Source organism: Leptopilina heterotoma, unplaced genomic scaffold, assembly GCF_015476425.1.
Source record: "Leptopilina heterotoma isolate Lh14 unplaced genomic scaffold, ASM1547642v1 Lhet_530, whole genome shotgun sequence".
Lineage (NCBI taxonomy): Eukaryota > Metazoa > Arthropoda > Insecta > Hymenoptera > Figitidae > Leptopilina > Leptopilina heterotoma.
Window position 1 is genome coordinate 374,988 of NW_025111116.1, and position 23,366 is coordinate 398,353.

Here is a 23,366-nt window from a genome sequence, read left to right on the forward strand (position 1 = left end):
TGGTAATACTGTGATTGGTTGATTCAGTGGTATATTTTTGGAACCGAATCTACATAGGAAATCCATGTTTGTAAATTACACTGTAAGCGTGTGTGCATCATCGACTAAGACATAGAATAGAAATCAACTGAAATACCATATTTAAAACGTGATCGACGCTACTTAAGAAGGTAAGAAGGTTTTTTCCTTAATTTATTTTTTAATACTTACAAATATTTTATTGAAATTACTAAGTTCTTTACAACTACAGTTGTATTATAAGTGCGTTAAAAAGTGAGTTTTTTAATTTAAAAAACTGAAAACAAAAAAGTGAAATAATTCTAACCTCTACTCTATGCACGTTTTTATTATATTATTATAATTAAAAAAATGAAATTAAATTCTTTTCTAAATTCTAATTTTGTAATGGAATTTTTGTTTGAATTTCAAACATTTAATTCTTTTCTAAATTGATTTCCAATTTTTAATTGAATTTCATTTATAAAATTAAATTTCAATTTTTTTTTCTTTTGGAATTTGTTTTCTATTTTAAATTTTGCTTTTTAATAGAATTTTTCTTTTAAATTCTAGTTTTAATTTCCAAATTTATTTTTTTTCTAAATTGAATTCTAATTTTGCCATTTATTTTTTTAATTAAAAAAAACGTGCTTAGAGTTGAGGTTAGAATTCATTCAAGTTTCTGTTTTCTCTATATATAAAACAATTTAATGTTGCTATTGTAGACTATCCACGGATTGATACAATGGATGAAGAATGCATCAAGCCTCAGTCTTCTCATCCGAATGATTCTCGAAATAGTGAACATCCAAAAGGTATTTTCTAAATTAAATTAAATGAAATTGTAATTTTTAAATTAAATTTCTTTTTTAAAAATTTAATTCATTTCTAAATTCAATTTTTTTCTATATTGATTTTTACTTTTTAATTCAATTGCTTTCTTAAAATAGAATTTCATTTTTTTCGACTTTGTTATTTTCATTTAAAATTTTACTTCTTTACAGAATTTTTTCTTTTAAATTAGTTTTAATTACCAAATTAAATATTTCTAAATCTAATTCTAATTTTCCAATTGAATTTATTTTAAATTAAAAAAAATCAATTCGTTTGAAAATTAAATTTTAATTTTCTAATAAAATTTCTTTCTTAAACATTAAAGAAACAAAATTTAATTCTAATTTTGTAATGGAATTTTTGTTTTCATTTTAAATATTTAATCCTTTTATAAATTGATTTCTAATGTCTAATTAAATTTCTTGTTTAAAATATTGCATTCCAATTTTTTATTATTTTGGGAATTTGTATATTTTTTAATTTAAATTTTACTTTTTAACATAATTTTCCTTTTGAATTTTAGTTTTAATTTCCAAATTTAATTTTTTTCTTAATTGAATTCTAATTTTGCCATTGAATGTTTTCTAAATTGAAAAACACTAAATTCGTTTAAAAAATAAATGTTAATTTTTCAATAGAATTTCTTTTTTAAGCATTAAAAAAATTAAATTCTTTTCTAAATTCTAATTTTGCAATGGAATTTTTGTTTGAATGTCAAACATTTAATTCTTTTCTAAATTGATTTCCAATTTTTAATTGAATTTCATTTTTATAATTAAATTTCAATTTTTTTTTCTTTTGGAATTTGTTTTCTATTTTAAATTTTGCTTTTTAATAGAATTTTTCTTTTAAATTCCAGTTTTAATTTCCAAATTTATTTTTTTTTCTAAATTGAATTCTAATTTTGCCATTGATTTTTTTTAATTAAAAAAAAAGGGTTAGAGTTGAGGTTAGAATTCATTTAAGTTTCTGTTTTCCCTATATATAAAACAAATTAATGTTGCTATTCTAGACTATCCACGGATTGATACAATAAATGAAGAATGCATCAAGCCTCAGTCTTCTCATCCGAATGATTCTCGAAATAGTGAACAGCCAAAAGGTATTTTCTAAATTAAATTAAATGAAATTGTAATTTTTAAATTAAATTTCTTTTTTAAAAATTTAATTCATTTCTAAATTCAATTTTTTTTTATATTGATCCTTACTTTTTAATTCAATTGCTTTTTTATCCCTCCGTTACCTCTATTACCTCCGAAAGGTATAGAAACTGATTTTATTTTGCAATGAGAAAAACAAAAGTTATTTAAAAAATACTGAAACCGAGGAGGCAATCCCTCCCTAGGTGTGTGACGGAGGGTTAAAATAGAATTTCATTTTTTAAACTTTGTTTTTTTCATTTAAAATTTTACTTTTTTACAGAATTTTTCTATTAAATTAGTTTCAATTACCAAATTAAATTTTTTCTAAATCAAATTCTAATTTTCCAATTGAATTTATTTTAAATTTAAAAAAATCAATTCGTTTGAAAATTAAATTTTAATTTTCTAATAAAATTTCTTTCTTAAACATTAAAGAAACTAAATTCAATTCTAATTTTGTAATGGAATTTTTGTTTTCATTTTAAATATTTAATCCTTTTATAAATTGATTTCTAATGTCTAATTAAATTTCTTGTTTAAAATATTGCATTTCAATTTTTTATTATTTTGGGAATTTGTATATTTTTTAATTTAAATTTTACTTTTTAACATAATTTTCCTTTTGAATTTTAGTTTTACTTTGCAGGGGAAATTGCAGGGGAAATATCGCACATTTATAGGAAAATAAACTTTTAATTACCATATTCTTAACCCGTTGCCTGTTACTTAACGACCCAACATTGAGTCGTGAAAAAAGATGGCCCAGACTGTTAACAACTCAACGTTGGGTCGTGAATGTTTTAGCAAAAAAAAGAAATTTGTTATTTAAATTATAAAATAAATTCTTTTATATTATTATTCACATCTATAGGTATCAATGATACTAGAAAAAGTAATAAACAAATAATTGTTTATTATTTTTAAGTAATATAACAATTTAAAAGATTTTAATGGACATTTTTTGGGTCACTAAAATAAATATTTTTCCAAACAGCGAAGGGGTTAAAAATAAAAAAAATTCTTTTTTTAATTTTTTAAAAAAAAGGTACTTAAAAATTTTTCATGATTTTTTCATCATGTTCCCTATAATCCAGACCTGTGGCAACCCTCAATTTTAAATTTTACAAAATTTTTTTTAATTTAATTATTTTATAAACTAATAATAAATAATATTAATGAAAAACAATGTTTATAAATTAATAAATTTAATTATTCAATAAATTTGTTATTTCCTTCTGTAAATAATTGAATTTTTTGTAGAATTTTCCAATAAAAACTGATTTACAAATGAATTTCAGATAAAACTTTTGATAATAATGGAATTATAAAAGCATTGTACCATTAATTTTTAGAAATAATTGAATTTTAAAAAGGTGTCAAATTAAAATCGCTAAAAATTTAATTTTTAAATTTTTAACTATCAATTTTGCAAAATTAATTTTTTTGAGAAATTTTAATTGAAGCATTAGGTGTAACAAGAACGTTAAGCGTTTAACGCCCGTTTTGATATCATTAAGTGAGAATAATTTTGTAGTTGGGGTGCAAAAAAGGCGTAAAAATTGGTTCTGAAGAACATTATTTAATAGGTAATTGCAACTTTCCTTCAATATTACACTTGGGTTTGATAATTTAGCAGGGTGTCTAACAAGGATTGAGAAATAAATTCCCTGACTTTTCCATGACTTTTCCCTGACTTTTTCCCTGACCTTTTACTAATTTTATTTTTGCTTTCTTGAGACAAAAATATGATAACTGACATATTTAACAATAAATTAATATCTAATGATAGAAAAAAACGGTAATAAAAATCTTCTAATTTTTGTTAGATTAAAAAAAATTTTTATTTACAAAAAATTTTAATTTTTGTATACATTTTTAGAAATTTTCCTGACTTTTCCATGACCAAAGAAATTCCCTGACTTTTCCCTGACTTCCCTGACCGTTAGACACCCTGTTTAGTAGTGGATTAAGTAAAGAAAAAAACAGTAATTTAATTTGCATGTATAGTTTTTTAACTATTAAAGTTTGAAAGCTTCAACTTCAAAAACCTTTGTTCGCCGTTTTTTGTTATAGGTAAACGCTCTTATTGCATTAAATGCTTCAATTGGATTTTTTAAAAAATTATTTGAAGTTTTTGTTTCTAATATATTGAATATTGGTAAATTTACTAATAATCAAAATTTTGTAAAATTGAGTTGTAAATAAAATGATTTGAAAATTTATAAAGTAATTAAAATTAGGAAGGGTCATAACTTAAATTTTTAGAAATTATTAAAATTCATAAATTTTACTAATTTTCCCAAAATTTCCATTATTCTTTGTTCAAAGAATTTTGTCAAGGAAAATAATTTGAATGTCAGTAAATTGTCAGGAAAATTAATAAATTGAAATTTATGACTATAAAAGATTTTATAAAAGTTCTCCAAATTTATTGTAAACCGCAAAAATGTGAATAAAGTAATTTATGTGTTACTTTCTATTTATAATTGTATTGTTTGCATTCTTATTTTGTTCCGACCACTTTCTACGACAATAATTATTGGAACTGAAATTTTTTTCCAGTTACTCATTCTCAGATCAGTAAACGTCGAAAATCAACATTTTGCGGTTACTCGGAGAGGCAATTTAAACGTATTATTGATAATAAAAGCAAAAGTGATTACCAATTCCTGCGAAACTTGCAAGAAGAAATTAATCATTCAAATAGGCCGCCAACTATTCCTACAAACCCCATTTCATCAAGTGTTGGAGATGTAGGTAATAAGAAAACACCATCTGCATCACTGATTGATAATACATTACATAAATGTATCACGGATGCTTACAGTTCCTGTGAATCTGACGAGGATGCGCAATTTTCTTTCATAACATCTAACAAAATAAATTCTAAAAATAAGAATGTAACCGGTGTTTTTAATATTAACGACTCAGATGAAATTGAGCAACCTTCTTTTCAATTCGACAAAAATAGTTTTCAAGACAATAAGCAATTTTTTAATTTTTATGACAGCTCTGACTCATCTTCAGTAGATTTAACTGATTTTGAAAATCAGAATGATTTATCAAACGACGAAGTTTCAGACGAGAATATTTTTGACAATATATCAACTGCATCGGAAAATGCAGAAATCGACGATGGAAATAAAGAAAAACCGAGTTTAATAAGTATGTTACGCGATTGGGCACTGATGTACAAAATCACGTTAGTAGCTCTGACTGCATTATTGTTGATCTTAAGAAACTATACTCAACATTCATACTTACCAATGGACGCCAGAACTTTATTAAAAACTGAAAGAAATACGGAAACATCTCAATTTGGTGGTGGTGAATATCTTCACTTTGGATTGGAAAGAGCCGTGCGATCGATTCTTAGAGAGTATAAAAGAAAAGGAATAACTTTGAATCATGTTAGATTAGGTATAAATGTTGACGGTTTGCCCATTTTTAAATCTACTAATGAAGGACTGTGGCTTATTTTATGTTCTGAATTGAATTCTAAACAAGTTTATCCTGTTGGAGCGTTTTTTGGTAGGGGAAAACCAAATGATGCAAATGAATTCCTAAAGCATTTCATAGATGAGGCTACGAAGGTGATAAATGATGGTTTGAAAGAGGAAAATGTTCGTGTATCGATTGAATATTTAAGCTGTGATACTCCAGCGAAAGCTTTTATTTTATATTTAAAGGGCCACACCGGATATGACAGTTGTACAAAGTGCAATATAGAAGGGGTCTATGTTCTACATGAGCGTAAACGACAGGAAAATAAAAAGGGGAAAGGGAAAAAGTCTGGTAACACCTGTTTTCCAGGAATTGGTCCTTTTAAATTAAAGACTGATGATGACGAAATAGATTCAGATGTTCATCCAATATTCGCTGACCTTCCTGGATTCGGGTTTATATCTTCTGTCCCCTTGGACTATATGCATCTGATTCTTCTCGGTGTCATGAAACGTTTAATAACTCTCTGGATAAAAGGGCCTACAACAGTGAAGATATCAACGAATCAAGTAAACAGTATTTCAAAAAAGTTATTGACATTACGTCACAGCTGTCCAGTGGAGTTTGCAAGGCGTCCAAGGGGACTTTTTGACTACGTACATTGGAAGGCCACTGAATTTAGGACCTTTCTCCTTTACACGGGTCCAATTGTTCTAAAAAATATCCTGAAATCTGATGTATATGCACATTTTATATTGTTTCACAGTGCAGTTACAATATTGGTTAACGATAATCATATTCGTGATGCTAACAATATTGATTATGCGCATGATCTCTTGACCCAATTCGTTAAAGAATTTCCAAGTATTTATGGCAAGAGATATGTAAGTCAAAATGTTCACAACTTATTACACATTTGTAAAGATGTAAAACGGTTCGGTTCGTTGGATAAATTCAGTGCGTTTAAGTATGAAAATTTTATGATGTCAATTAAAAACATGATCCGAAAAGGAGAAAAACCACTGCAACAACTATCAAGAAGATTTGGTGAAAAGGAAAAGGCCGACGAGGAAAGAGTAACAACCGATTTATCGTCTAATATATCAAGAATAAAACTTGAACAACAGCATCGCGATGGACCACTCACCAGGGAAACATCTTCTAATGTTGAACAATTTAAAATATTAAAAAACGAAGCTTTTACATTTAACTGCAATGATTCAAAAGATGCTTGCGTTTTATTGGAGGATGGACATTTTTTAATAATAGAAAATATTATAAGGTTTAAAAATGGAAACATTTGTGTCATTGGAATTAAGTATTTCGCAATTGATAAATTATACGACAATCCAGATTCGAGTCTCTTCAATATAAATATCGCCAATAGTACCAGCTCAGAAAAACAATTAATAAAAATTGAAGATGTTCACACAAAAGTGTGGAAAGTACCATGTGCGAGGGGAATAATGACCATTCCTTTGGCACATAAACCTTGAGAGAAAAGTGCAGAAAATCGAGGTTTTTCCAAATATTTCCGTTCCAGTACACATTTTGAAAGCAGTAAGTTATTTTCGATTCTGTCTTAAATTTAATACTATAATAACAGTTATTAGAAGAATGTATTGATTTGAAACATATTTTTTAAAATAATTTTCTACTTTATTTTGTTATCTATTATTTATTTAATTATTTAATTTATTCAAAATTTAATTTGAAGACTTCTCTCTTAAATTGAATAAACCATTAAATTTTCGATTCTCAGATTGTTTCAAATCACTTAATTTGTCGATATTATTAAGGATTTTAAATTATAATAAAAAAGCATAAAAATTACAATAATTATTTTTCGCACAATTTTTAAGAAGTTAATAATGTTATAAAGAAAATTTTAATCATCAGTATTCAAAATGCTAATCATGGAAAATTAAAATTTTCAATGAATTTCATTGACACTTAATGTATTTAATAATAAATTACTATTTTTCAGTTTGAGGTGTCAAGAGTGACTCACGCGCTCACTACCTGTTTTCCGAGATGACAATTTACACCAATTCTTCGATTATTTCTTTCGATACGTTTTAGAAGAGATACAAATTATTAGAGAGGATTTTTTTAATTTTATGGCCTTATAAAAAAAGTAAGACGAATATCAAAGCATAATTTTCTCGAAAGGAAGGAAGCAGTTTATAATAAAAATCATTTTTTGGAGTCAACTTTGATTGCAATCTCTACGTTTTGACCCAAGTTTTAGAAGAGCTGCAATTACTTCAGACAGGATTTTTAAATTTTGTGGCTGTACCAAAGAAAAATTCTGGATGAATTCCAAAAATAAATTTCTCGAAAGATTGCAAACTCTACGTTTAATACAGGTAGTTACTTTCTTTAAATTCGTTATCCATTTTGCTCATGTGCCATTCTTTTCATTCATTTTCATTTTACAATTTTTTATTTAAAAAAAACTTTACATCACATTTAATCAAAACTATAACAATTATGCAAACGTTTTAAATTTAAATAGTTTTAATAAAAAAAATTATTCTGAAAAATTTAAGTAAAATTCTTTGGGAAAATTTAAATTACTTTTTAAAACTCTAACAAAAGTTTTTGGAGAAATTCTATTTTTTGCAATATAATTTAAATGGAATTTTTAATAGAATTTAATTATTTTTAAAAAGGTTAACAAAATTTGTTATTAAAGTTTTAAATATTTTTTTCTAAAAATTTTAACTACAAAAAAATTGAATTTCAGTCTTAAAGATACTTTTAACTGTTTTTTAACATTAGTTATCGAGTAATTAACTTGATTGCATTATCAGGGTAGCTACAGGTCAGGGAATTGAGGGAAAAGTCAGGGATTTTTATTAAAGTACTGGAAAAAGTTAAATTTTTAAAATTCATAAGAAAATTTTGAATTTTGATGTTCTTTTTGTTTCCCTCGTAAACTATGAAATTACTGCAAATTTTAATACAAAACCTTTAATTTTTTCTATTTCTGTCAATAATTTCTTTTTAAATAACTTAATTTTTCAGGAACTATCATAAAATTGTTACTTAGAAATTATTTAATGAATAATTTTTACAATTTTTATAAATACTAGATTGTTAGAGGAATTTTAGTTAAAAAAATTTTTAAAAATTAAATTTTGGAAAAGTTACAAATGATTCCCGAAATTCAATTATTTTCAAAAATTATAAAAATTCTTGGCGAAAATTTAATTATGTTCAGAAATTTAAAAAAAATTCTCAAAATTTCAATTATCTTTATAAACAATAAAATTCTTCAAGAAAATTCAAATATTTTTATTACAAAATTTTAATAAAACTTTTAGAAAAATTTCACAGGAAATAAATTATTCAATTTTTAATAAATTTCTTCGAAATAATTCAATTATTTTCATAAGTAATCAAATTTTCCCAGAAATTCAATTATTTAAAATACAAAATTTCATTAAATTTTTCGATAAATATGAATTATTTAAAAAGATTTTTATAAAATTCATCACAAGAATTCAATTATTTAAAAAAATTTAACAAAGTTCTTTTCATGAATTCAATTATTTTTATAAACTTGAATTAAATTCGTTGCAAGAATTCAATTATTTATAAAAATTTTAAAAATAATAAAATTCTTTACAAAAATTCCGTTATTTTTATAAACTTGAATATAATTCAAATTTAATTATTTTCAAAAGTAATAAAATTTTTTGCAGAAATTCAATTATGTTTAAAAATTAAAAAAAAAATTATCAAAATTTAAAGTATCTTTATAAATAATAAAATTCTGCTCCGAAATACAATTATTTTAGAAAAATTTTAATAAAATTCTTGGGAAAATTTTAATTATTTTCATACATAATAAAACTCTTCGCAGGATTTTTATTATTTTTGATACAATATTTTAATCGAATTCCTCGAAAAATGTAATTATTCTTACAAAATTTTATTAAAATTTTTAAAGAATTCAATTATTTAAAAATTTGATGATAAAATTCCTTAAGAGAATTCAATTTCAACAAACATTAAATTATTTATTTTTTAATTTAAATAATTGTTTTCTTCTAGAATTTTTAAATAAAAATTTATTTAAAAATGAATTACCAAATAATTGATTTATTATTTATGAAAATAATTGAATTCTTGCAACGAATTTTTTTACATTTTTTTCAAATAATTGAATTTTTTGAGAAATTTAACTATTTTTTAAAATAAATCAATTCTTGCGAAGGATTTTTGTACATAATTAATTTTTTTTTGAAAAATTTTATAGTGTTTTGTAATAATATTCTTATACGTTGTTGAATTTCAGAAAGGTTTAAATTTGAATGTTTTGAAGAATTTTAATTCCTACGGAAAAATAATAATGATTAAATGTTTATTTAAATAAGAAGTTATTAATGTTATGGAATAATTTTACTTTTGAAGAAATTTGTAAATAAATGTAATAGAACTTTTTTGAGTATCTAATAATTTTTAGAGTGAATCAGAATATTCTTTAGGGTCAGGGAAAAAGTGAAAAATTTGTCTGGAAATCAGGGAAAAGTCAGGGAAAAATAAAATTAAATATTTGTGGCAACTCTGATTATTTCTTAGTTTGTTAATATTTTTACTTTTTCTAGAGGTAAATTTATGTAATTTGATTTTACTTTGACCGGCATTCATTTTTTTAACAGACATTTGGTTTTTAGTGACAGTTCGACCTCTTGAACAACTTTTGTCAAAATCAACAACCTATTTAAATTTTTCTTTTCTGCGGAATAAACATAAAATATCAAAAAATATGCAAACAATTGAGTTTTAAAAGGTTATTTTTGTTTCTTCTATTTACATTTAAATTAAATAAAAAGTGATCATGACTTTCTACAAAGTTATTTAACTATATGTTTTTAAATGTCTATAAAATCGATAGTTCGAAGTTCCTTTTAGGTCACTTCAATGAAAATCACATTTTGCAGTTTTCTTCATTGGTATTATGTGGCGTTTATTTAAAAGAGAAAAGAAACTAAAATCTATATAGTGGGGGAAATATCGAAGTTACAAAAATTAAAATGAAATTACTTATTTACTCTCTAATATAATACCTAGAATATTTTTTTAATAGAAATTTTGAATTCGGTAGATACTTGATGGAAACTGAGCAACATGGACCACAGATTACAACGAGAATCAATTTGATGAATCAAAATAGATGTTTGTGAAAAATTGCCTGCAGCCAATACGTATAAAGATAACGTGGACAATACCTGTGACTTCAACAAATTGAATATTCATCAAATATTTTATACATTATAATGAAGAAGTTTTATTTCTTTTTACTATATAAATGGTGTCTGCGGACTATCAAATTAGAATTTTATTTAACCTATTTTTTCAATTACAAATTTTATTTATTTATTAAAATTAATTGTCATGTAACGTAATTTTTTAGTATAAATCGTAGTAGAGCTGTTCAACTATATTCCTATTATTATACGTAAAATTTTATTTCTATAATTAGGTGTACTTTTTAAATTAAAATATGTACTAATTTTACAAAAATAAGAAATTACCAGTAAAATAAATATAAATATATCTATAATTCTATAATTTATGTTTTATTTACTTCTCCCTGTGTCTGATTATGTACAATTTTTAATATTTTTTGTAATTTACTTAATTTTTTAAAAATTTTCACATTTACGCTCTTTTTTAAATTTACAGAATATTTAATTATTATATTTAACGAATTTCGCTTTTAAATTTCCTGAAATCTTTCGAAATAATTTGCAATAATATTTGCGATTAATATCTCACGAAAATTGATATGCAATATTCAGTCAATGTCTGCGATAAACCTTGTATATATGTGGACATTTGAACATCCACACAAACTTGTATGAATCTCGCTACTGAAGTTTCCGAACCTCTCCGCGCAAGGTTCAATCGAGGTTCAGGGAATTTTCGGTGCTGTGTGGGTCGAGACGGTCGCGACTATTAAATAAGTAAAGTTTTTTCCAAGAGCCCAAAAATAATGAAGCCAGGCTTCGAAGTGACACACTTTTCCACTTTTTTTGGTCAAGCCTACTTTTTGCTACTTATTTTGTCAAAAAGTTACTAAATGCTACTTTTTTCCAAAAAAGGTAAAAAAAATTTACAGAATTCAAGAATTTTAGTTTTTTTGGTGAATTTCGTAGATTTCAAAAAACCCGCCAAGTGAATTAAATTTATTATTGGACGCGTGATTATAATATATTATAATAATTACTAATAGTGGATGTTTATTAAATTACAACTTTTTAACGTTTCGAATTTTTCGTATCTAATTTTATTATTCTTTAAGCTTCTTAAAAAAATTCAAAACTAAATTTTTTAACTATATAATTTAATAGTAATACCTTTTTTGACTTTATAAAAGTTCCATCAAGTATAGAAAAAATCAATTAAGAATGAAAACTTAATTCTTTTGGTTATATAAATTGTTTGATTAAAAATCCAAAATAATATTTGTTTAACGTGATTATTTATTATATTATGTTTACAAACTTTATGTCAAATTTAAAAAAAAAAATTGTATTTTCAATAATACAGTGTTTTAAGTCGGTTGTTCAATAATAAAAAAATCATTTATAAAGATTTAAGATCTATCTAGAAAAAAAATTATAATTTTTTTTATTGGAATTAAATTGCTCATAATTTATTATTGTACAAAATTATGGCTATGTGGATTCTAAAATTAAAAAAATTTATATGACTAAAACAATCCATTTTTTCCATTTTGATAGTTGTTATTAGTAAATTACTAAAAAATGTTTACGTTTCATTTTTAAAAATTAGATGGCTGATAAAAAGTTATTGATAGTTTTTTAAAAAATAATAAGGAGAAAGAAGGTGTCAATTTAACTTCTCAAAATTATGAGCCTGTTATTAAAAAACAAATTCTTATGAAAGATCTCATTTAAGTATTATTAACAATTGCATTTCATTATGTAAATGAAACTTTCGAATGTAAAATATCGACAAAAAAGCTATTATATTTTCATGTTTTATGTTTATTTTTGAATTTTTGATAATTTTCTATAATTTTAGATTTTTTACCAAAGGGTGGAGACTATACGGCCATGACTATAGTCATGGCCGACTATATCAGGTTGCACCGTTTGCGTAGTACAGTAGGAATGAACGTGATGAACAAAAATATTAAATGTCAATTACTCTTATTCAGGATTCCTACAGAAATCCGAATTTAAAATTCCATACCTTTTCCATGATTTCCAGGTCAAATTTTTACGAAATTCCAATAGAATTTTAAATCTAATTTCAATATTTTTAGGCTCTTTAACGGCGTTGGAGGTCGGGAACTGTCAAGTGTTGCCAACCCACTCTCCCCCACTGTCCAGTATGTTTCGTGTAATTTTCCACTTTGATCACTTTTTAAAAAAAAACAAAGAACTTAATCAAAAAAAGGGCTCTTTACCTTAAAATAAAATTAAATAAAGAATTAGTAAAAATTTACTTTGTCTCGATACGATGTTTCTACTAGCCACAATATGGTTATTACGATGACAATTTACAGATGTAGTTGGCTTGATATGGGGAAAAAATGGCCGCACAACAGAAGGTGGAGTAAAGCGGGGTTGCCTACGTAAAGGCATAACAGTATCATAATACAGGGCAGTAAGTTTTATTTTGTTGAAAATTATAAAAATAACATTTTGCAGTAATAAAAACTAATATAATTAATATAAATAAATGGGGTTTTGTTTATAATAATATACATAATATAAAATATGTTGAATTAAAACGAAAAATATGAAAAACATTTTTTTTAAATTTTGTTATTCATTAAAATAATTTTTTAAAGAGATTAAAAATAAAAATTGCTAATTAGTACCCCTAGAGGTACAATTTATTGAATTGTAATTAATGAAAATAATAAAAATGACAAATATACAGAATTTTGAAAAATTAAATTATTTATACCTAAAAATTGAATTTTTTTTGTATTATTATATGTAAAAATTAATTAATTAGTAATTGGAAAATTATAAAAAATAAAAAATTATTTATTAATTAAAAAACCGTAAAAATATACGTATTATTTTTTTCCTTATATATTGGTTACATTATTAGTAATCATGTTTTCTAGTCTATAAAAATTTATTTATTTTAATCCTTTGTATAAAAATAATTAATGTAATTATGTTTTTTTATTCCTCAATTATATAAGATAATAAAAGAAATTTATCGCTAATAAATTTTCTATTCTAAAACAATAATTACTTATTCTACTATTTTGAAGCCCCTTTCAATAGGCGACCAATTTATAAGTTTATTTTTTATGTTGAAACTGTCAATTTGTATAGCGAAAACAATATTGACGCTCGTTGAAAAATCGTATTATTAAAAACAAATTTTTTCTTAAATCGTTATTTCATATATAATCACAATAAAAAGCCTCCTTTTTTTATAAGTTTCTGCTTTTTCTCTTTCCATTTAAATTATCCAACACTTTCAACTGCTTCATACAAAACTTTTTACTTTGACAATTTTTTATAAAATAATTTGACACTTTCTCAAAAAAAGGGCTCTTTACCTTAAAATGAAATTAAATAAAGAATTAGTAAAAATTTACTTTGTCTCGATACGATGTTTCTACGAGCCACAATATGGTTATTACGATGACAATTTACTGATGTAGATGACTTGATTTGAGAAAAAAATGTCCGCACCGAAAGGTGGAGTAAGGCGGGGTTGCCTACGTAAAGGCATAACAGTATCATAAAACAGGGCAGTAAGTTTTATTTTGTTGAAAATTATAAAAATAATATTTTGCAGTAATAAAAACTAATAGAATGAATATAAATAAAGGGATTTTTGTTTATAAAAATATACATAATATAAAATATGTTAAATTAAAACGAAAAATATGAAAAAAAAAATTTTTTAATTTTGTTATTCATGAAAATAATTTTTTAAAATGATTAAAAATTAAAATTGCTAATTAGTACCTCTAGAGGTACAATTTAATAAATTGTATAATTAATAAAAATATTAAAAATGACAAATATACAGAATTTTGAAAAAATTAAATTATTTCTAAAATTTATTCAATATTTTTGTATTATTTTGGAAAATTAGTTAATTAGTAATTGGAAAATTATATAAAATCAAAAATTAATTATTAATTACAAAATCATAAAAAAGTATTAATTTTTACCTTATATATTTGTTAAATTATCTTTAATCATGTTTTCTTGTCTATAAAAATTTATTTATTTTATTCCTTTGTATCAAAATAATTAATTTAATTATGTTTTTTTATTCCTCAATTATATGAGATATTAAAAGAAATTTGGAGCTAATAAATTTTCTATTATAAAACAATAATTACTTATTCTACTATTTTAAAATCCCTTTCTATAGGCGACCAGGTCATATAAGTTTATTTCCGACATCAAAGCTGTCAATTATTTGTATAGTGCAGGGCTGATAAAAATCATGACTTTTTTAAAAAATTCATTTTTTTTATTTAAATCATTTTTTTAAATATTTTAAATATTTAATTATTTTATAAGTAGTTTGTTTTTTAATATTAAAAATTATAAAATTAATAATAATAGGGTGGATGGAAAATTTTATTTTAAGAATTCTCTGACATTTCCTGACTAATTTTTCGGTTTCCCTGATTAATAAATTTTTTAATTATTTAATATTCTGCATTGATAATTAAAAATTTTATAATGCTTTTTAAGTAACAATTTTATTTAGAAAGAAAAACATAAGATAATTCAAAATTGTTTGTTAAAAAAAAATTTTAATGTGTTTAAAACTTTTATTATGAAAAAAAGTTAATGAAAATTTACAATTTAAATCGTGCTCAAAAAGTTATATTTATTTATTTAAATATAAACCGCCAATGCCCGTTTATCAAATATTATACAAAAACTAAATTGACTTTTATCAAAGTTTTTTAATTTGTGGTTTTTTTCGATTTAAATTCCCTGACTTTTCCCTGAACAAAAAAATTCTCTGATTTCCAGTTATTCTGTAATTTGAGTCAAATAAACAAAACTAATAATTATTATGTTTACTTTATTATCTCTGTAATGTATTCTTTTTTATTTTTATGAATTCAAAACTTTAAACCAAAATACTAATTTTGCAAACTTTTCTGTTTCTAATGCATTTTGCAGTTTGATTTAAATCATGATTTTAATGACAAGATTTAAATCAAGATTAAAATCATGATTTAAATCAAGTTGATTTAAATTATTGCAGCCCTGGCTATAGTGAAAATAATATTGACGCTCGTAGAAACATCGTATATTATTACAAACAGATTTTTACTTAAATCCTTATTTCATATATAGAATTTTAATAAAGAGCCCTTTTCTCTATAAGTATCTGCTTTTATTCTTTCTTTTTAAATTATCCAACACTTTCGACTGATTTTTATGAAACTTTTTACTTTGTCAATTTTTAAAAAATAATTTGACACTTTCTCAAAAAAAGAGCTCTTTACCGTAAAGCGAAAATAAATAAAGAATTACCTAATTAAAATTTATTTTGTTTCGATATGATGTTTTTATAAGCCACAATCTTATTTCCACCATAAAAATTGAGAGCTGAATGTGACTTGTGGAAGAAAGTGTCCAGAAATTTTGTGAAGGTTGCCTATACGTAAAAGACTAACAACATCAAAAAACTAGGAATTAGTAATTCAATTTGTCAAGTAATTTAAACGATATTTTGCAATAATGAAAGTTAAATATAAGAAACATAAATAAAGGGATTCTTATTTATGAGAAATGTACATAATATAAACATGTCAAATTTAAAAAAAAAGATTTTGATAAATTTTTTATTTTTTCAATTTTGATATATTTATTAAAATAATTTTTTAAAATGATTGAAAATTAAAATTGCTAAATATTTTCTTTTAAGGTACAATTTATTAATTTGTAATTAATAAAAAATTTCGGAAAATTACATTTATTGTATTTTTACATTCTCATAAAAAATGAGAAAGTCTTGGATTTGTGCGATGTTGAGAAATTTCTAATTTTGATAAATCTTCATTTTTCATGACCCCCTGATGAAACGAAATTCACCCCCGATGAAATTTTCAAAATTTTGTATTTTTTACAATTTTCAAAAAAATATTTTTTTCTAATTTTTTTCTTAAATTTTGTACAAAAACAAACAAATTTTCCCTTGGACACTTTTTTGTAAAAAAAAAATTATGAATTTTTTTCAAAATTTACTATTTAATGCTTTTTTAAATTTTATGTCAGCATGTATAAAGTATAGAAAATTTGTCCTAGGGGAGCCGTGTTTATAAAAATCAGTTCATATTACGTTAAAATACATCGCTGTTAAAATTAGAATCGACAATTAAATCGCTTATAACAATTTAAAAAAATTTTTTCCAGAAAAGTGCAAAAAATGAACTAATAAAAAATTTTTAAAAATTAAGATTTTGCTCTAAAATTACTAAATTGCGATTATCTTGAAAACTAGAACCGACAATATGGGCCCTTTTCATGTGGGCGTCCACATAATTATATACATGTACTTGCGTAAAATCTATTCCTGGTATTTTTTCTAAATTTATGTTTTGGGTAGAAATATATTCTTGATCTTTTTATTTTAGCTGAATCCTTAAATTGTATGTGGGACATTCCAGGCCAAATCGGAAATTATTATTAGTGTTAGTTTCTTACAAAAAATTTTGAGAAAAATTAACCGATACACACATTGTTAAAAATGAAATTTTATTTTAAAAATTTTAAAATTTTATCGTAAATTATTTACAAATATTTTTATTGCAAATTACGCGTGTTTTTAAATTGTTATAAGCGATTTAATTGTCGATTCTAATTTTAACAGCGATGTATTTTAAGTTAAAATACATCGCTGTTAAAATTAGAATCGACAATTAAATCGCTTATAACAATTTAAAAACACGCGTAATTTGCAATAAAAATATTTGTAAATAATTTACGATAAAATTTTAAAATTTTTAAAATAAAATTTCATTTTTAACAATGTGTGTATCGGTTAATTTTTCTCAAAATTTTTTGTAAGAAACTAACACTAATAATAATTTCCGATTTGGCCTGGAATGTCCCACATACAATTTAAGGATTCAGCTAAAATAAAAAGATCAAGAATATATTTCTACCCAAAACATAAATTTAGAAAAAATACCAGGAATAGATTTTACGCAAGTACATGTATATAATTATGTGGACGCCCACATGAAAAGGGCCCATATTGTCGGTTCTAGTTTTCAAGATAATCGCAATTTAGTAATTTTAGAGCAAAATCTTAATTTTTAAAAATTTTTTATTAGTTCATTTTTTGCACTTTTCTGGAAAAAATTTTTTTAAATTGTTATAAGCGATTTAATTGTCGATTCTAATTTTAACAGCGATGTATTTTAACGTAATATGAACTGATTTTTATAAACACGGCTCCCCTAGGACAAATTTTCTATACTTTATACATGCTGACATAAAATTTAAAAAAGCATTAAATAGTAAATTTTGAAAAAAAATTCATAATTTTTTTTTTACAAAAAAGTGTCCAAGGGAAAATTTGTTTGTTTTTGTACAAAATTTAAGAAAAAAATTAGAAAAAAATATTTTTTTGAAAATTGTAAAAAATACAAAATTTTGAAAATTTCATCGGGGGTGAATTTCGTTTCATCAGGGGGTCATGAAAAATGAAGATTTATCAAAATTAGAAATTTCTCAACATCGCACAAATCCAAGACTTTCTCATTTTTTATGAGAATGTAAAAATACAATAAATGTAATTTTCCGAAATTTTTTATTAATTACAAATTAATAAATTGTACCTTAAAAGAAAATATTTAGCAATTTTAATTTTCAATCATTTTAAAAAATTATTTTAATAAATATATCAAAATTGAAAAAATAAAAAATTTATCAAAATCTTTTTTTTTAAATTTGACATGTTTATATTATGTACATTTCTCATAAATAAGAATCCCTTTATTTATGTTTCTTATATTTAACTTTCATTATTGCAAAATATCGTTTAAATTACTTGACAAATTGAATTACTAATTCCTAGTTTTTTGATGTTGTTAGTCTTTTACGTATAGGCAACCTTCACAAAATTTCTGGACACTTTCTTCCACAAGTCACATTCAGCTCTCAATTTTTATGGTGGAAATAAGATTGTGGCTTATAAAAACATCATATCGAAACAAAATAAATTTTAATTAGGTAATTCTTTATTTATTTTCGCTTTACGGTAAAGAGCTCTTTTTTTGAGAAAGTGTCAAATTATTTTTTAAAAATTGACAAAGTAAAAAGTTTCATAAAAATCAGTCGAAAGTGTTGGATAATTTAAAAAGAAAGAATAAAAGCAGATACTTATAGAGAAAAGGGCTCTTTATTAAAATTCTATATATGAAATAAGGATTTAAGTAAAAATCTGTTTGTAATAATATACGATGTTTCTACGAGCGTCAATATTATTTTCACTATAGCCAGGGCTGCAATAATTTAAATCAACTTGATTTAAATCATGATTTTAATCTTGATTTAAATCTTGTCATTAAAATCATGATTTAAATCAAACTGCAAAATGCATTAGAAACAGAAAAGTTTGCAAAATTAGTATTTTGGTTTAAAGTTTTGAATTCATAAAAATAAAAAAGAATACATTACAGAGATAATAAAGTAAACATAATAATTATTAGTTTTGTTTATTTGACTCAAATTACAGAATAACTGGAAATCAGAGAATTTTTTTGTTCAGGGAAAAGTCAGGGAATTTAAATCGAAAAAAACCACAAATTAAAAAACTTTGATAAAAGTCAATTTAGTTTTTGTATAATATTTGATAAACGGGCATTGGCGGTTTATATTTAAATAAATAAATATAACTTTTTGAGCACGATTTAAATTGTAAATTTTCATTAACTTTTTTTCATAATAAAAGTTTTAAACACATTAAAATTTTTTTTTAACAAACAATTTTGAATTATCTTATGTTTTTCTTTCTAAATAAAATTGTTACTTAAAAAGCATTATAAAATTTTTAATTATCAATGCAGAATATTAAATAATTAAAAAATTTATTAATCAGGGAAACCGAAAAATTAGTCAGGAAATGTCAGAGAATTCTTAAAATAAAATTTTCCATCCACCCTATTATTATTAATTTTATAATTTTTAATATTAAAAAACAAACTACTTATAAAATAATTAAATATTTAAAATATTTAAAAAAATGATTTAAATAAAAAAAATGAATTTTTTAAAAAAGTCATGATTTTTATCAGCCCTGCACTATACAAATAATTGACAGCTTTGATGTCGGAAATAAACTTATATGACCTGGTCGCCTATAGAAAGGGATTTTAAAATAGTAGAATAAGTAATTATTGTTTTATAATAGAAAATTTATTAGCTCCAAATTTCTTTTAATATCTCATATAATTGAGGAATAAAAAAACATAATTAAATTAATTATTTTGATACAAAGGAATAAAATAAATAAATTTTTATAGACAAGAAAACATGATTAAAGATAATTTAACAAATATATAAGGTAAAAATTAATACTTTTTTATGATTTTGTAATTAATAATTAATTTTTGATTTTATATAATTTTCCAATTACTAATTAACTAATTTTCCAAAATAATACAAAAATATTGAATAAATTTTAGAAATAATTTAATTTTTTCAAAATTCTGTATATTTGTCATTTTTAATATTTTTATTAATTATACAATTTATTAAATTGTACCTCTAGAGGTACTAATTAGCAATTTTAATTTTTAATCATTTTAAAAAATTATTTTCATGAATAACAAAATTAAAAAATTTTTTTTTTCATATTTTTCGTTTTAATTTAACATATTTTATATTATGTATATTTTTATAAACAAAAATCCCTTTATTTATATTCATTCTATTAGTTTTTATTACTGCAAAATATTATTTTTATAATTTTCAACAAAATAAAACTTACTGCCCTGTTTTATGATACTGTTATGCCTTTACGTAGGCAACCCCGCCTTACTCCACCTTTCGGTGCGGACATTTTTTTCTCAAATCAAGTCATCTACATCAGTAAATTGTCATCGTAATAACCATATTGTGGCTCGTAGAAACATCGTATCGAGACAAAGTAAATTTTTACTAATTCTTTATTTAATTTCATTTTAAGGTAAAGAGCCCTTTTTTTGAGAAAGTGTCAAATTATTTTATAAAAAATTGTCAAAGTAAAAAGTTTTGTATGAAGCAGTTGAAAGTGTTGGATAATTTAAATGGAAAGAGAAAAAGCAGAAACTTATAAAAAAAGGAGGCTTTTTATTGTGATTATATATGAAATAACGATTTAAGAAAAAATTTGTTTTTAATAATACGATTTTTCAACGAGCGTCAATATTGTTTTCGCTATACAAATTGACAGTTTCAACATAAAAAATAAACTTATAAATTGGTCGCCTATTGAAAGGGGCTTCAAAATAGTAGAATAAGTAATTATTGTTTTAGAATAGAAAATTTATTAGCGATAAATTTCTTTTATTATCTTATATAATTGAGGAATAAAAAAACATAATTACATTAATTATTTTTATACAAAGGATTAAAATAAATAAATTTTTATAGACTAGAAAACATGATTACTAATAATGTAACCAATATATAAGGAAAAAAATAATACGTATATTTTTACGGTTTTTTAATTAATAAATAATTTTTTATTTTTTATAATTTTCCAATTACTAATTGATATTGATATTGATTGATATTTACGCCCATAGAAACATCTAATCGTCATAAGAAAATTTGTTTTATATTCTCTATTAAATATTATTTTTCCCTAAATCGCCCTTTTTTTCATTTTCTGTCTGAATTTTTAAAAATTAATTATCAAAGAAAAAAATTACACCAAAAGAGGGGAAGTTTCCGACTTTGATAATTAATTTTGAAAAATTCAGACAGAAAATGAAAAAAAGGGCGATTTAAGGAAAAATAATATTTAATAGAGAATATAATTCAAACTTACTTATGACGATTAGATGTTTCTAGGAGCGTAAATATAAATCCGCGTTTTACAAAACAAAGCAACAGCTCGATGTAGGCCTTTGCCGACCATAACAGGTTGCACCATTTTCGTGTTGAAAGTATTTACGCTATGGTAATGTAGGGACGTAGATGATCAACAAAAATAATAAGTCATTACTTTTATTATTTAATATTATATAAATAATTATATTTATTTGTTTATTTATCTATTATTATTTATTATTATTCTTACATTTTAGAAATATTATAATGGAAAAGTATAAAACAAAGTAATGTAAATTTTTTATGAAAATATTATTAAACATAATTTTTGTCATAAAATTGGATCTTTTTTATGAAAAAAGTCCTTTTTCTGAAACACGGAGGTACTCAGAATTTATTTCCAATTATGAAAACCATTTTTGTCTTGAGAAAACGACGTTGATGTTTGCAATTTTTTTCTAACAATTTTTGAAGTAGATTATTAAATTTTCGTCTTTTTTCAATACATTGCAGCTTTTTTTTTTATTAAAAAAGGGCATTTTTTGACATTTATTTTTCTAAATAATTTCATATCATAATTTTTATTGATGAAAAATAGAAATACAGAAAAATTAAGATTAAATTTTGATCAGAAATTAAATAAGTAAACAAATAATTTTCCATATAGAAAAATTGAATAACAATATTATTTTTAGAATTTTCAGTTTAAAAACAAAGATTTTTTTCAAAACAATACTTCTATAGGTAATTATGAAAATCATCGATTTCATTTGGAATTCTTTTCATGGATTTAAAAACATATTTTCTACCAAATTACGCGTGTGTTTCGAAATCCACCAATTTTTAAGAAAAATGATAATTGAAAAAGGGTCAAAATATTTTCTGTCCGCTTTTATTTTATGACCGTTGAATTCCTTATAAAAAATTACTTTAAAACTAATTTTGTGGAATATTTAAATTAGATTTTTCATATACTTAAAAATATCAATAATAAAAATAACAATAAAAAATTTTTAAAATTATACATTTCATAATTTTTTATTATTTACTTTTTTTTTGTTTAGAAATTTTATTTGTTTAATAATTTTTTCATAAAAAATTTTCCTTTATTGTTTTAATACTTTTCCATAATAATATTTTAAAAAAGTAAGTAAAATAATAAATAATAATAGATATAATAACAATAATAAATAAATAAACAAATAATAAATGTAATAGTAAACAATGAGAGTATAATTGACATTTAATATTTTTGTTCCTCACGTTCATTTCTACTGTACTACGCAAACGGTGCAACCTGATATAGTCGGCCATGGCTAACCTCCCATATTGAGCTGTCAGTTTGCTATGTTTTGGAAAACGCGGATTGATATTCACGTCCATAGAAACATCTAATCGTCATAAGAAAACTTGTTGAATATTCTCTATTAAATATTATTTTTCCCTAAATCGCCCTTTTTTTCATTTTCAATCTGGATTTTTTTTAATTAATTATCAAAGTCAAAAAATTTCACCAAGATGGACGAAAAAAGGGGAAAAGAGTGGAAGTTGAGGAGAAATCGCTTGCTACGCCTATGCGTACTTTTAAATATTTCCCACCGTGCAGCGTCCTTAACCGGAAATATTTAACTTTTAAAAATTAAAATTTTGGAAAATAAGACTTTTTTGAAAATTTTGTTGAAAAATGTAGAAGTTTAGTTTTGTTTTGTATTTAGTTTTGTAGAGTTTTTTCAGACGCATCTTTTGAGCCCTAATTGAACATTTTTCGTCCATATTAACCGGAGATATTAAACTTTTAAAAATCTAAGATTTTGAAAAATAAGACTTTTATAAAATTTTTTTTAAATTATGTAAAAGTAACTTCAAAAAATTATTACCAACTTGAAGAGCATTAACCCTTTTGTAAAAAGTA

The 23,366-nt window shown here is 23.0% G+C and overlaps 1 protein-coding gene and 1 long non-coding RNA gene across 2 annotated transcripts; one reads left to right on the plus strand and one right to left on the minus strand.

Annotated features, from left to right (window-relative positions):
- The first annotated feature begins 58 nt into the window (after window positions 1-58).
- LOC122508307 lies at window positions 59-10,853 on the plus strand. Its single transcript, XM_043621583.1, has 6 exons — window positions 59-170; window positions 723-812; window positions 1,844-1,933; window positions 4,536-6,977; window positions 7,405-7,786; window positions 10,534-10,853. Exons 2-4 carry the CDS (start codon window positions 743-745, stop codon window positions 6,911-6,913), a joined length of 2,538 nt encoding a protein of 845 aa, XP_043477518.1. The 5' UTR covers window positions 59-170; window positions 723-742; the 3' UTR covers window positions 6,914-6,977; window positions 7,405-7,786; window positions 10,534-10,853.
- Window positions 10,854-12,727: 1,874 nt separating this feature from the next.
- Window positions 12,728-13,047, minus strand: LOC122508310. The gene is made up of 2 exons (XR_006302214.1): window positions 12,907-13,047; window positions 12,728-12,820 (listed from the first exon to the last, which is right to left on the minus strand). It is a non-coding gene; the product is annotated as an uncharacterized LOC122508310 (long non-coding RNA).
- Between the last annotated feature and the right edge of the window lie 10,319 nt (window positions 13,048-23,366).